This window comes from Hippocampus comes, unplaced genomic scaffold (genome assembly GCF_001891065.2).
Source record: "Hippocampus comes isolate QL1 unplaced genomic scaffold, H_comes_QL1_v1.1 scaffold199, whole genome shotgun sequence".
Lineage (NCBI taxonomy): Eukaryota > Metazoa > Chordata > Actinopteri > Syngnathiformes > Syngnathidae > Hippocampus > Hippocampus comes.
In genome coordinates this window covers 406634-420924 of record NW_017805372.1, presented here as the reverse complement: position 1 = coordinate 420924, position 14291 = coordinate 406634, and the positions used below count along the sequence as shown (strand labels likewise).

Below are 14291 nucleotides of genomic sequence, written 5' to 3'. Positions count from 1 at the left end.
TCAATTCAAAAAGTGGAACTCATATGCTGACTCAGGAAATATTTTTTCGGATGGACATTCCCTAATTTCTTTATTTTAAAAAAAACATTTTGATCATTACTCATGATGTATTCTTCTTTATCACCATCTGTTATACAGGTACAGTCAAACACGATTCTGAGTCTGGACACAAACACGACTCTTGTTTTACTTAATACATTTCGTTTATTTTTTGGGGGAAAACTGACATTTCCCTCCCCACCCCAAACAAAACCTGGATAATTTGTGATGAGATATTTACATGGCAACACGACGTCGCGGGGCCCTTTCAACATAAGCCTCCAATATCATTCTTCGTACAGCCTTCATTGCAGCAAACGCCCGCTACACCCTGAGAAAAGCGCCTCCGCCTCCGCCACCGTTCTTGAGCCAGCGCATCAAAAACGTTGGACGAATCGTGCTGGTCACTCTTGCTAGAAACAGCGCGAAGGGTCAAGCTGTCCGCCAGGGAAGTTGGAGAAAAGATGGAGGAGGAGGTGCGCCGGGGAAGAAGGTTACGGGTGTGGGACGTGAGCTGCTCTATCTTTTTTGTGACGTCACCGTGGGGACTCCGATGGAAGGATTCTGGAGAAAGATATCATGTTATTACTGTCACATCGTTTGATGCATTTCATTGTCATTACGAATTATGAAAAAAAAACAAAATCCGAGCAAGATATATTTACATTTCAGTGCAAAGGCACATTTGAAACAAGACAATTAGAGCTGTATGATATTTGCGGCATGTTTGTAATGTGGAAGCGCCATCTGGTGGACACATCTAAAAAAACACGATATTTAGACACACATGGATCGATAGATAGATATTTGGGCGAGATCCACATATACAGTGCATTCATTCAAAACAGAACAAATGTCTTGTGGAGAAAAAAAATGAACAGCACACTTTACAGGATTTACAGGTTTTTTATAATATTTATAATAGACATGAGCGCTACATCAAGTAGAGCAGTGATTCTCAACTGGTGGGCCATGTGTTGGATGAAGGTCACGGAATTGGGTCTTGGAAAACATTGAGATTTTTTTTTTCCTTTCTGTCCAATAAAAAGCACTGTTGTGTCATCTCTTTTCTATGGAAAAAAAAATCAATACAAATTGTAATTTTGAATTTGAAGCTAAATTCCAATTCTGTTCATGGAGTAGATTTGAGAGAGAAAATATTTACTTCAGAGTGGAAAAACAATGACAAATATTTAAAACGTTTTCAATTCAAATTGGATCAATCAGAATACAGTACATAGATTTCATAATAAAGTACTTTAATGCTGACTCTTTCCTTTTCACTGATGATAAATAATCCACTTTTCACGTCACAATCTCACATGAAAAACAAAACGTCCGCTCACCATAGTCTGCGTCGATGAATCGCTTCCAGCGGGAGCCTCCGCAGGTGAAAATAACGGCTCGTATGAACTCCCTCCCGCATAGCTTGACTCCGTACACCCTGGGCAGGAGCGCTCTGCTGATGGTGTGAGGCTGCACGTCGCCGTGCACGACCAGCGCCGACAGCAACACGCATACGGCGACTCTCAAAAACATGCTTCTCAACAATTAGCTGTCACTGCAGCAAATTGACTTCCATTAAAAAATAAAGTCCTCTGGCCTAATGGAACTTGAGTGGTTTTCTTTGGAGTGGACCACATCTTTTAAAGTTGTCTGCTTAACTTTGCGGAGTCGCTCCAGACTCTCCCTCTCTCTCTCTCTCTCTCTCCGTCACACACACACACATGTGCATGCGTCATTTTGACCGACGGCAATGACGCGCTGAGGTTTATTTCTTCGCGTGGCAATATTACAAGCGTGCGTGGTGGACTCCTGCGTTCAAAGCGGCATTGGTGTCGACTCCTTCGCATTGGGCCTCGCCTCCGCGTCAGCGCTGAGGTCACACGGAAAACAGGGAGGCACGCTTGGCAACGTTAGTTTAATTTTGTGACCTTCAATTGTTGATCGTGTAAAGATGCAAGTCTTGACTGACCAGAGAATTATTTTTGGTAGATTTTTAACAATAATTATTTCTACATTATTTCCGCATGTTGATGCAAAATAAGTGAGTCTTGGTGTGTTGACTAGAGGCTCATCTCAATTCATCAGAATATGATAGAAAAGTTCCCATTTTATGCAGTAGTTCAAGTGAAAAATTGAATCTCATTATGAAACACAAAGTGCTTTTCAGAAAGACAATTTCTACCATTTAACAAAAATAAATTGTTACCTAATATTCAAATTTTTGGAGTTGACGAATCTGGGATTTTCTTTAGCTGCGAGTTCTCATCAAAATTTTTAAATAGTCATGATATATTTTACTGTGTTCAGTGAAGTTATGTACGAGTTGCACTGTTTATATTGCACAACTGAAATACGTTTAGTGTTCCAACCACATTCTAATTCATTCAGATGCACCCATGTATAGTATTTGAAAAAAAAAAAAATAGCAGGGACAGTCTCGTGAGTATGAATAAAAAATGTGCAGCGAAGGCACCTTTAATGAAGTTGATCCAGACTGAGCAGGTTTGAAATTGATGCTCTTCACCCGATTCATCGTCAATATGGGATCAAGTTTCGTATACGGGTTGTATTTGGTGCAAATCTTTCGCCATTGAATTCTTCTGCCTCTTCCAAAAAAGTCACATTCCATACATCACATGACCCGAGAGCAATAAAAATCTTTTCCCCACCACGAGAAGCAGATAACAGTCTGACAAGCGCAAATGGACGGTTTTACCGTGGAAGCATCTTTCGGGAAGATGACATTGTTATCTCTCCAAGAAAGAGGCCAGGTTGCTTTTAGCGCGTCGGGCCTTCTCTATGCTATCGAAGGTTGGCATCCCATGAGGCACGCCCAGACGGTCATTTTCAGACACCATGATACCCTCGGCCTCCCCTAAAAAGCAATGGGAAAGCAGAATGCAAGTGTTTTGGGCTAAATCCGTTCACCTTCTCCTATTTTGGACCCAAATATAACTGTATCCCTTTTTTAAACAACAATTATACAGAGCGCTATTGTCACCTGTTGCCTATTTTTGGGGGACTTTTATGCACCTGTAGTTTCTAATGATATTTTTCCTCTGGATGGTTGTATTTCATTGTATTTTGGGTTTTTTTTACATAACATTTGGGACTACTGAACATTTCAATTTACTGTTCCTCAGGGCACAGAACCGAGTCCACCGAGGAATTCTTCTCAAAGGTTTGGTGAGCGCGCACGAAATCAACTCAACACTTTTCAACTTCAATCGAACAGAGCGGATGATCGACTTGACTGCCCTTACCTCGAATTCGGTGAATAAGTGTCCCATAGGCGTTGTCCATTTGATAGGCTAATATGAAGCTGAGTGGCAAGATCGGGGCCAACATGGCTGGTTTCTTTCTTTTTAAGGCACTGGAGAAGAAAAACACATTTGATTATGTTCACCTTGACGAATGGGCAAAAGTACCCCCCCTTTTTTTTTTTAACCCTTTCAGGGACAGCTTATCATGTTATCAGGTTAGCGGGTGCATGAAAGGATAAAAATTGACACACTGCATATGATTTGTGCATTGCCAGACTGGTTGCTGCTATTGGTGAGAAAAGCTAGTCAGTCGTATAATGTGACATTTCGGGACTGTCCGATCGCTACAGCGGCAAAAGGCCACTGGACAAAAAGGTGAAGCTGTGAAAATGCACTCACGCCCCAAAAACCGCACTGAGTCTCGACGAGGTGTGAAACTCACCCCACGGTTAGGCCGGTGGAGGCCACCACGAAGAATGTGCCGAAGTACTTCATGAACTCCCTTGACCAGGCAATCTGCATGGCCATCTGTCGCTCCCTCATCTGGTTCTGCATCATCATCTGACGCTCCAGCTGTAAAAAAACATACACACACACACATACGCACGTCACAATGTATGCCACCGGATATTTGGATGACACGTGCAATTTAAAGGGTTCAGTGGTCGACCCCGTTTGGGGTGGAAATATGAGCAACAGAGTGGATATACCAGGGGACTCACTTTTATATGTGTGTGTGTGTGTGTGTGTGTGTGTGTGTGTGTGTGTGTGTGTGTGTGTGTGTGTGTGTGTGTGTGTGTGTGTAGGGGACAAATAATGTTTCTTCTAAAGGGGGCAGTTTCTCTGCGGAACCAACTGATGGAGCCATTGTCCTTAACAATAGCGGCCTCCTACCGTGACCCCATGCGGACTACCATGGCTTGACCGCACAAAAACAATTGCCCGAAATCAGAACGCTTCCCCCGCAATTACGTCAGAGGTGAATTAATACGCAATGAATGTACTTGAGATAATTAGCGCAATCAAGCCATGTTGTTCTTTTTAAAACTAATTTCAAGAAGTCCGATCCTCCGCGGGGCAGCAAATGTTCCCTTAAGCACCAATTATTCACATGTGGGCTTTCAAATGCCAACCAAAGTGTTTCGATGGAGTATCCTACGTCATGTTTGCGCGCATTCTGTGCTGACGGTATTCGCTGCTGTTGATCGCATTCTTTAGTGATTCTCTTTGTGTGTGGGAATTCCATCCATCCATTTCCTGATCCGTTTATCCTTACGAGGGTGCGCTGGAGCCTATCGCAGCTGTCTTTGCGCAGGGCACACGTACACGAACAACCATCCGCGCTCACACTCACACCTCAGGACAATTTAGAGCATTCTATGAACCTGCCAACTGTGTTTTTGCAAGGTGGGAGGAAACCAGAGTACCTGGAGAAAACGCACGGAGGCACAGGGACAACATGCAAACTCCACACAGGAAGGCTGACGTGCTTGTTTGTGGGAATTAAATATTACAAAGAGTGTGTATGATGTCATTCATGTCATTCTCATGATATACACGTCTACTAAAATTGTTGACTCTAAAAACAGGTGGTTCAACTGTTGTTCGATATCTGTTGGGGGAATTGGAGAGAAAAAAAATGCTTGCCATATCTGTATGAAAAAAAATGAAGGTCCAAATTTTGAGACAAAAATAAAATGAAAACAGGAATTTAGCATGAACGTGAAGACGACAACATTTGATTCCCAAACGATTCTATGGCTGGCCCGCTCGAGTCCTCAGGTCTTTCGTTTGACACCTATCAAATTTATAAATAGCTCGTTGCCATCTAAAAATAATAAAACTTGAAACACGTCATCTCTCTTTGATAAAAGTGAGTCAGAGTATCGACAAACACCGTCAAATGTCAAACTACGTCAAATGTCAAACTACGCTCGTTGGCCAGCTGCACCATCCCCACCCCTCCCACCATAGATTCATGATTCAGTACATCGGCATCCGAGAAATGAAACTGACAATCTCAAATGACAAATGACAATCTCCGATTCGAGGGCTTCATGGCCGCAGGTTCAGCATTCTCGAAAAAAAAAAAAGATTAGTCTTAATCTCATGTGTGTACAGCTGGGCTGAGGAGCGGTAAATGAAGGTACAGTACAAATAACAAAACAATCTGGTTTAGTGCTCAGGTGTCCCCGTGTGACACACCTGGGATGCAGCTTGCAGCCATCAATAATCATGTTAAGTGGCTACAAAAGGAAATGGGTTCGATCCATTTAAATATTAAAAAAAAAAAGCAATAATCAACTCAAGGCATATGTCTTTGTCAATGGACAATGGAAACACAAAAATTACTTCCTGTGCAGGAAATGTTTTCAGTAACACTTGGCAATGATTAACTGTGACGCAAGTGTAACACTGGAAAAAAAAAAACAAAAACAAAACAAACAAGTTCAATCGAGCCCAACTGAATTCAACTACCCGTGGAATTAAGCTGACTCAGAGGAACTTGAAAGTCAAAACAAACAGTGGCCTTCTTTTTCGAGATAACGTCAATCGGTTTCCATATGTCACTGTCAATTAGCAAAACCACGCAGAGCGACAACAATACTGATTCCACTGAAGTTGGGACGAACCATCAATAAACACAGAATACAATGATTTGCAAATCATTTCAACCTATATTTAATTAAATGCACTATAAAGGCAAGATATTTCATGTTTAAACTTTGGATTTTATGGCAGCAACACATTCATTCCTAAAAAAATAAATTAAATTAACTGGGGCAGAGTCAATGGGAGACGGGTCTGGACTGCAGGCAGGCCAGTCTAGTACCAGCACTCTTTGACTACGAAACCACGCTGACTGTGAAAACATGTGCAGAATGTGGTTTGGTATCATTTTTATTTACGTTTCACACAAGGTTCCAATTTCCTTTTCCAATTGCGTTTGTAAGTAAAAATAACTTCATCAACGTCACACGTTATCGCTGCTTGTCAAAAGGAATGATAACGATGATGATGATGATGATGACGACGAATTCAAACAATTACATCAGACACTGAAACTAGATTTCTGCTGAGTCAGGGATTCCCCAAACTAGTGTCATAGCTATGAGAGATAATGAGGTGTGCAACGTGAAATGACCCAATTTCTCCTCCTTGATCCGAATCGCAAATGTATGGTATTTATTCCAGTGATATATAACGACAGGCAGAACAATTCAATGTTCTTCCCCACTAGAAGGCAGAAGATTCATTTACAGTCAGTACACCTTCGTAAAACCATAAATGTATCCAGATATTGGTTGTCCTATTTACATGTAGGTTTAGCGAAGTTCTGCCGAGTTGTTATGGACTGCGCTTGTTTTGATGGTGTGTTTCATCTTAGTTTGGCTTAACGATTGTGAGCTAAAGCAAACATGGGCATCATCAGCTGTATCTATTGTTGTTGAATCAACAGGCAACCTTTTAGGACAACTTTTTGTGATGTTTTCATTTGGTGTTGCGACGGGAAAATTAAAAAAAATGTGTCTTGGCTCAATAAAGGTTGGGAAACATTGTTTAAGAAAGTAAAAGAGTGGTAGTAGTCTTGGAGACAACTATTTTCCTGGAAATTTACAAAATCATATTGAATTTGACCGCTTTATTTTGGCACTGAGCATGGGGAAAAAAATAATCTGTTGAAGATTTGTTCGAGGTTGCTCGACTGGCACAACTGGTTCCGTGTGTTTAAATCGCCATAGTAACCGGACTCACCTGGAGCCTGGAGTTGTGTAGCATAAACTCTTGCTGTTTTTTCAAGTTTGCATCCATGGATTTGGAGAGAAGAAAGCCCATGGTGGCGATGGTTCCCACTGAGCTGCTTGAAATCCAAAATGAAAGAGGAACAAAAAAATGATTGCACAAACATCACGTTACCTTTTCACTTCATGCATTTACTCTAAGAATTTTATAACTGACCCTTTTATACCTAGGAAGTAACACTGTTTGACTCTTCTGTCTCGACACTTTGTTATCTGACCTTGACGTTCTTTTTTTTCCATCTAAAAGGTTCAATTTGATATGTTTAACTTCCTAGTTAGTCGCGGCTAGCCGTAGGGCTAATATTTTGAAAATCAATTAAGAAAGCACGAATTGCCTCAAAACAGCTGCTAATTTGGCCAAGAAATGAAATATCTGTAAAAAGATACATACATACCCGAATATCCGAACGATGTCACTCTACAAAAGCTGACAAGGGTTTCCTCATACGTCATTACGCGATTATTGAAATAGTTGTCAAGTTTTAAGAGTACACCGACAATGCACTTCTGATTTGTCTTTTCAAAGTAAAACGAAACGATAATTTCCGCAAGAATAAAAATATACTAATACACACACACACGCACACACACACACGTACAAGACTTTATTTTATATTTATTTGTGGTGTATATTATTTTATATTAATTTATTCCATTATATGACCAGTGCGGATACCATGTATAGTTTTGCCGTGATGTCACATGAACCGGAGGTGTGGTGGAAACAAAATACCGCTCTCGAAACTTGAATGGACAGAAGACTCAAGTTCACACACGAGGTAGGAGACTGAATAATTGTTGAAGAGAACCCCCGTTTATTTATTTCTTGTTTTATTTTTATCAGAATTTGAAGTAAATTAAGTTGTAGTTTGGATATCAAATTGAAGAGTAATTTGTTGCGCTGCGATTGGCTGGCATCTGGTTCCCGGTGTCCCCCGCCGACTGCCCGAAGACAGCTGGGATTGGAAAATGGATGGATGGATCGTAATTTGTTTCAAAATTGTCTGACTTAATTGAAAAATATGTTTTTTTTTTCATTTGAAAAAAAAATCTGACAGGAATTCTTGTTTGTTCATTTCTTCTCTTTGAATGACCTGAATTGGCAAATCATCACTGGCCATTGAACAGCCTGAATGTCCGAGTTATGTAGGCTATTTTAAATTTTCATTAATTTCGGGGGGTCGGGGGATCCAAAAATCAAAGTCACTTAAATTTGCTTTTACGGTAAAGCTGCGATAAATACTTTTTTATTGGATTAAAAAAATCTGGGGTATTAAATTAATATATGAAGGAATTTAAAATTTCTCAAATTGAGGAAAAGTATCCAGTATCATACTGGAAAAGGAAGAAATAGGCATCCCCCCTAAAAAAAAATTTAAAAAAAGTCGGCTGACTCTTGCTCTCTTGTCTTTGTCCTTTGTCCCACAGCTCTAAATGAACTGGACCAAAGTCTTTATTTTGCAATTGGTGTTTCAGCCCTGTCTCCAAGGTATTTGAAATGGACAGAAAGCACATTTAGAAAACCACTTTTAATCCACAGCAGTCCTTTGAAATCTTTCCTTTCGCCTCCTCTCCAGCAGTCCCGCTAACCACGAATGCTGAACAAGCCTCATACAGAGGCGAATTGGGAGGAGACGTGATGATGGGTTGCCGCTTCCACCCTTTGTCACCGCATCCCTATGACGATTTGATGATGGCCTGGTACTGGATCTCAGGGTCTCAGTTTCGGGAGGTGTACCGCCTGGATCAGGGGAAGGAGCAAGTTTCCTTCCAGCATCCGGACTTCAGGGGTCGCGCCAGGGTCCTCATGGATGGGATTAAAGACGGCTGGGCCAGGCTGCAGGTCAGGATTTTGCACACACAAATGTCTCTCTTATGCAATGTACTGAAGTACCAATATGAGTCCACACCACGAACAGACAACACAACAACAGTGGAACTGAATGTGTGTGTTTTACTGTACTTACTGTTACAGGTGTCCGGGCTTCGCATCAACGACACGGGAATCTACCAGTGCGTGGTGCGGACAAGGAACGGGGCTGACTTCAAGGACATTAAGTTATCTGTCACTGGTAAAGAACACTTCTTGACACATGGCTTTCGCACCAGTATGGCAATTGTGCAAAAAATAAGGCTGCGCAGGGTCAGGAGCTAGATTGTAGCTACGGTGCAGAACTGGCATGGACGCGTTGTATACAAATCTATAGTGTGGCAAAAAAAAAAAGACAATAAAAGCATTTTCACTCCCGGAGGCAAACATATCTCAAACTATGTGCCATTTAGCAGAAGCTAACTTCAATCTTTGCTATACCAAAAAAAAAAAAAAAAAAATGCAGCTCTGCTTACCTTTTGGATTTGACATGATTGTGGGGTGCCTGACACCTGTGTAGGATGATGTGAGCGTGGTGGATGACCAAAGATTTGTTTGCGTGTTTAATTTCACATTTAATGGTTGAACGGGCATTGTGTGCTTTGTCTCCTCCTCGCAGCACCTTATAAAACGGTCACAAAAAGCATTTCCAAGTCGGCGGCTGGAGGCGAGCTCGTGTTAAGCTGCCAATCCGAGGGCTACCCGGTGTCCACGGTGGCCTGGGAGGACGCTCACGGTCAAAAGCTCAATGCCAGCACTGCCGTTGTGACAACCGCGGACCACCTTTTCAGCATCACCACTCAGGTACGGGTGGGATCATCGCAGAAAAACAACTACACATGTAGTTTTCACAGTAACAGCTCCTCTGCGAATTTTCTCATCCCAGGTGAGTGGGATTTACCATGCACGTGTTGAATTTGGTTCCACTTTTGCCACATGTGATGCACATTTGATTCAAAGTTTTTGTTAAAACGTTTTCACAAAAGCCATTGTCGTAAATAACAGAAAAGAATAGTTGGCATAACCGATAAATACCCGATTTCTGGAGATTCCGCAGAATTTCCAAATTGTCACCCGAGTCGTGAATCAGCATTGTTTCAAATTTGCATGTGGAAGTGAAAACCCTGACAATGTGTCTACCATATGTTGGTTTGTTTCCTAATTTGTGACCAATCACATGAAAAATCATCTCCTGACAAAATCAACCACAACTGTTTTTTTTGTTTGTTTTGTTTTGTTTTTTTAAATAGATGAAACACAGCTACAGAAGGAAAACACAAACAATGCAAATGTAACCCAGATTGCATTTGGCACATGTATTGGAATAGCACTGATCGGCCTCATTATAGTGCTAATTCATTTGCGCCGAAAAGGTAATGAAAAATAAACCGTCTCGGTCTGTCTATCAACTGTGTCAAAAAGCAACATCATCATGACTTTGACAGTCATGTCAAAGTCATGATGATGTTGCTTTTTTTTTTTTTAAAGACCGACCTCTAAGGTTGAGCTTTTTGTTTATGCGACAACAGAAACTTCAAAGCTATGACGTTCATCTCATTAAATAAAGCGTTTCACGAACCACATATATTTGTGTGCATGTGATTCACAAGAGAGAGATGCGCATGAGTGACTTTTTTCTTTTCCATTTTGAGTGTATCAAGTGTCACCCCTAATAGTGTGCTGCATATTTCTCTTGCAGGTTTTTCCAGAAAAGAGCAAAAGACATCAGTGACGCAACTGGAGGAGCAAACATGTAGTTTTTTTTTACCAAAGGCAACTGATTTAATTTAGTTTGTATAGAGTAGCAAAAGCAGTGACTTTTGTCGTTCAGAAACACACAGCAAATACTGTCGTGTTCTGTCTCATTTCCTGTCTCAAAAATGTTTCACCTCATTTGAATTACAGTCAGAACAGTCAGTTCCTTTTCTTGTATGCGTGTTAACTGATACGCTTCCATTATCGCAACGTTGGCCACCTGCAAGCAATCTTGAGTTGCTTCATGACAAGAAAGAAATAGATCAATGCTTTTTGAACAAAGGAATCATTGTTCACTCTTCGAGAAAATCACTGACTAAAAGTAGGACAACCAAAACGAGCTTCTTGAGGGGGCATTCCGAGCATGTACTTTCAATGCCCTTTTGTCGTAGGCTCAAGTTCCTGTTTACGATAAATGGTCAATACTAGCGAGGGGAATTTTTAACATACAATATGAACTTTTAAAAGAATTCAAAATTTTCTCGGAAAAAAAAGTCCAAATCCCCTGACTTCTCAAGCACAATATTATAATGATGCCAGAATCATGAAAAATACAAATTTTGATTGAACCGCGTGATATCTTCAAAATAATGTTTTTTTTGGGGACATACCGTTTTGTTTTTTTTTTTTTAAATATGGCACTTATCAGATTCCGGCATGCAGCGACATATTCATAATGGTGTATTTGTAAAAGTACGCATTGTTCTTGAAAAAAGCACCTATGGTGATGGGACATTGTGAATTCCCCGGCAAGATTGTGAACGCGATCATTTGAAAATGGAATCGCTTGTGGAGATTGATGGAAATAAAAAGTCTGCTTCTTACATTGTCAAATCAGTGTCCATCATTCTTGTGAGAAAGGATGGATGGAAAGATAAACATCAATCACTGTGAATGATTGATGTTTATCACTGTTACTAAAAGGGTTGGTGACCCCTATGGGAGGCCTCCATCAAATACCGGTAAGTCTTTTGAGCTTTCCTTCTTGCCTGCAGTCTCAATAAAGTCACTAGATGGCGCCATCCACCCGCCCACACGAATCCAACACGACCTGCATACGGTTTTCTCGCTTTCCAACGAAGATCACGAATTAGGTTCACTCAAGAGACCATTTGAAAATATGAAATGCAGATTTGGATACATTCCGTAGCAGGAGCAGGGCTGTTTAAAAAAGCAACATCAAAAATACATCAAACCCCTCCAAAAAGTTCAATTAGATAAATAAGCTATTTGTCTCTCAAATTAATTGCCTCGAGTTTTCCCCTTCAAACGAATGTAGTTCCCCGCATTCGTACGCACACTCACTCACACACACACACACACACACACACACACACACACACACGCACGCACGCACACACACACACACAGCCCCCTCTTTCCCTCTTTTGACCTCAACCTTGCAGACCAAAGGGGTTGGTTTCATCTTCTGGTAATTAATATTCACGGGGGGGGAGAAAGGGAAGCATGAGGAAGCAATTATCCTATGATGATGTAGAGATGTAAATGCACACGGAGTTTACACCATAAAGCAGGCGGACGCTGATACAGTACGTATGTGTGTGTGCGCGCGCGTGTGTGTTGTGTGTGTATGTACATATACATACATGTATGAAGCGGGTTTTGAGCAGATTGGGTTACTTTTACCCAAGGTTGGGTTATTTCACCCAGCAGGCTGGGTTGAAGATTGGATATTGTGGGGGCGGGGGGGGGGGGGAATTAGTGGGCAACGTTACTGACTTTGGACACAAGGATCGGACTTCAAATCCCAGTCCGGGTGAGTGGTGAAATCCAATTAGGTCCCAAGCCGTTTATTTATTTGCAAACAAAACAAGGTGTATCTTTCATTGAAAATGACGATAAATAATGCGTGATTGATTCTGTACCTTTTGGACATTGGGTTCGCGATTTCAACGTGGATTAATTTTAATTCAGCGGTTCAATAACCCTTAAAAAAGGATTTTCAGGATTCCAGTTTCAGGAAGGGGAATTTGACCAAATGAACACTTTTGGGTCATTGGTATGCACGAATAAGCAAAATCTCTTTTGCAGTACGTGGATGTGGTGGACAGGGGCGTATTTCTACCTTTCAGACAAACTCTAATTATTACCCCCCCCCCCAGCCCACCCGGGGGTCCTCACTTTTTTTGGGGAGAACCGCTGTTAAGCGTAACGTGTGTGTCCCAATACTAGCCGCAGTCAAGAGAAACGTAAGGGGTGGAAGGTTCACGCCGGGGTGGCGATGTGTCAATTGGAAGCAAAAGAGAAAGGCACACTTGCTTGCTTGTCTTCTCCAGTGTGCATCCAGCGCAGGCCTGTGACCTGGCGGGGCCTGGTAATTGAGATCAGATGAGTGGCAGCAAACGCTGGGCGACCTGGCTTCTCCGGGACCCGCGGTAACCTGGAAGCATTTATTTTATGGAAAAAGATGTTTAGTTAAAATGCGGCCCAGCCCCTCTAATGACTGCTCTCCTGCCTGTGTGATGGATACGACACACACACACACACACACACACACACACACACACACACACACACACACACAGAATCATGCCTCCATCACCAGCCCTCGTGATGGATATGACTGGTGAAAGCTCTGAACGCCGCTTCCTGAGTTCTCCACTTCCTTCCTCGCAGGTCCCGCTCAGTCAAGCTGAGCCGAGTTTCAGTCTTGACTCGGGTTGGATTGGATTGCAGATTAACAGGCTTCCTGCCCAATGGCTTTGGCGGTGTCCATCTGCTTTATTTATGAGCGAGGGCTGATGGTATAGAGGATGAACTACAACAGGTTTGAGTGTGTGTGTGTGTGCGTATGGGGGGACCGGCTTGTGTGTGTGTGTGTGTGTGTGTGTGTGTGTGTGTGTGTGTGTGTGTGTGTGTGTGTGTGCGTATGGGGGTGGGGGCGGCTTGACCGAGGGGCACCATACTAGCATATTTCCAAGGGACATGTTAATAGGACAAGCGCATCGTACAGAACAAGTTAAAAAAAAATAAAATAAAAAAAAATAAAAGAGTTTTGGAAACCTTGCCTTTAAAAATAAAAGTCATTCAATTCCAAATGTTCACACGGTAGGGTAAAGACTGGTTGGAATATGGCTGGCGCTGAATGAGTTGATCCACATTTTCTTCTGGCTGAGTCGTTTTGAACAAAGATTTGCAGCAAGCAGCACTCACAAAATAGAATGACAGTCGACCACTGCATCTTTTTTTTTTTTCTAAATTTAAGCATGAACACCGTTGCGGTGCACACTAAACGTCAAGTGGGCTTTACTGTGTGGACGCACGTTCCGCTCCATCCAAATAGCTCGCAGACCAGACAGACAGGAGCAATTCTGCCAATGACTGACACGCCGAATGCGGCGGAAGGAAACACTCACACTGCCCGCTATTAGTTTACCTGATTATGAGGATGTCCAACTTCCTCCTTAAAACCAATCTCGGTTCGCCGCAGAAAGTAAGAGCGTCCACCTGTAGCGTGCGCGTGGGGGTGCGGGCGCGCGGGCCTACATGTGTCTAACCGGGAAGGCTTTGTTCAAGTCGGCGAGACGGGAGGTG

At 42.1% G+C, this 14291-nt stretch overlaps 3 protein-coding genes across 7 annotated transcripts; 1 reads left to right on the top strand and 2 right to left on the bottom strand.

Moving 5' to 3' along the window:
* Window positions 1-179: 179 nt before the first annotated feature.
* On the bottom strand, window positions 180-1879 carry rln1 (relaxin 1). The gene is made up of 2 exons (XM_019872053.1): window positions 1386-1879; window positions 180-603 (listed from the first exon to the last, which is right to left on the bottom strand). The coding sequence occupies exons 1-2, from the start codon at window positions 1576-1578 to the stop codon at window positions 308-310; spliced, it is 489 nt and encodes a 162-aa protein (XP_019727612.1). The 5' UTR covers window positions 1579-1879; the 3' UTR covers window positions 180-307.
* A 605-nt stretch (window positions 1880-2484) lies between these two features.
* plgrkt (plasminogen receptor, C-terminal lysine transmembrane protein) lies at window positions 2485-7591 on the bottom strand. 3 transcript variants are annotated; one of them, XM_019872054.1, is made up of 5 exons: window positions 7507-7591; window positions 7065-7170; window positions 3751-3881; window positions 3309-3418; window positions 2485-2920 (listed from the first exon to the last, which is right to left on the bottom strand). In XM_019872054.1, exons 2-5 carry the CDS (start codon window positions 7143-7145, stop codon window positions 2793-2795), a joined length of 450 nt encoding a protein of 149 aa, XP_019727613.1. In that variant the 5' UTR covers window positions 7146-7170; window positions 7507-7591; the 3' UTR covers window positions 2485-2792. The 3 variants fall into 3 exon arrangements, with proteins under 3 accessions (XP_019727613.1, XP_019727615.1, XP_019727614.1); XM_019872056.1 differs by having other exon boundaries at window positions 7065-7167; window positions 7507-7566; XM_019872055.1 differs by lacking the exon at window positions 7507-7591 and adding an exon at window positions 7279-7398.
* Window positions 7592-7836: 245 nt separating this feature from the next.
* On the top strand, window positions 7837-10802 carry LOC109517085 (programmed cell death 1 ligand 1-like). 3 transcript variants are annotated; one of them, XM_019872017.1, is made up of 7 exons: window positions 7837-7890; window positions 8540-8600; window positions 8692-8954; window positions 9087-9183; window positions 9601-9867; window positions 10232-10354; window positions 10681-10802. In XM_019872017.1, the coding sequence occupies exons 2-7, from the start codon at window positions 8546-8548 to the stop codon at window positions 10770-10772; spliced, it is 897 nt and encodes a 298-aa protein (XP_019727576.1). In that variant the 5' UTR covers window positions 7837-7890; window positions 8540-8545; the 3' UTR covers window positions 10773-10802. The 3 variants fall into 3 exon arrangements, with proteins under 3 accessions (XP_019727576.1, XP_019727575.1, XP_019727577.1); XM_019872016.1 differs by having other exon boundaries at window positions 7839-7890; window positions 8689-8954; XM_019872018.1 differs by lacking the exon at window positions 10681-10802 and having other exon boundaries at window positions 7844-7890; window positions 8689-8954; window positions 9601-9785.
* The last annotated feature ends 3489 nt before the right edge of the window (window positions 10803-14291 follow it).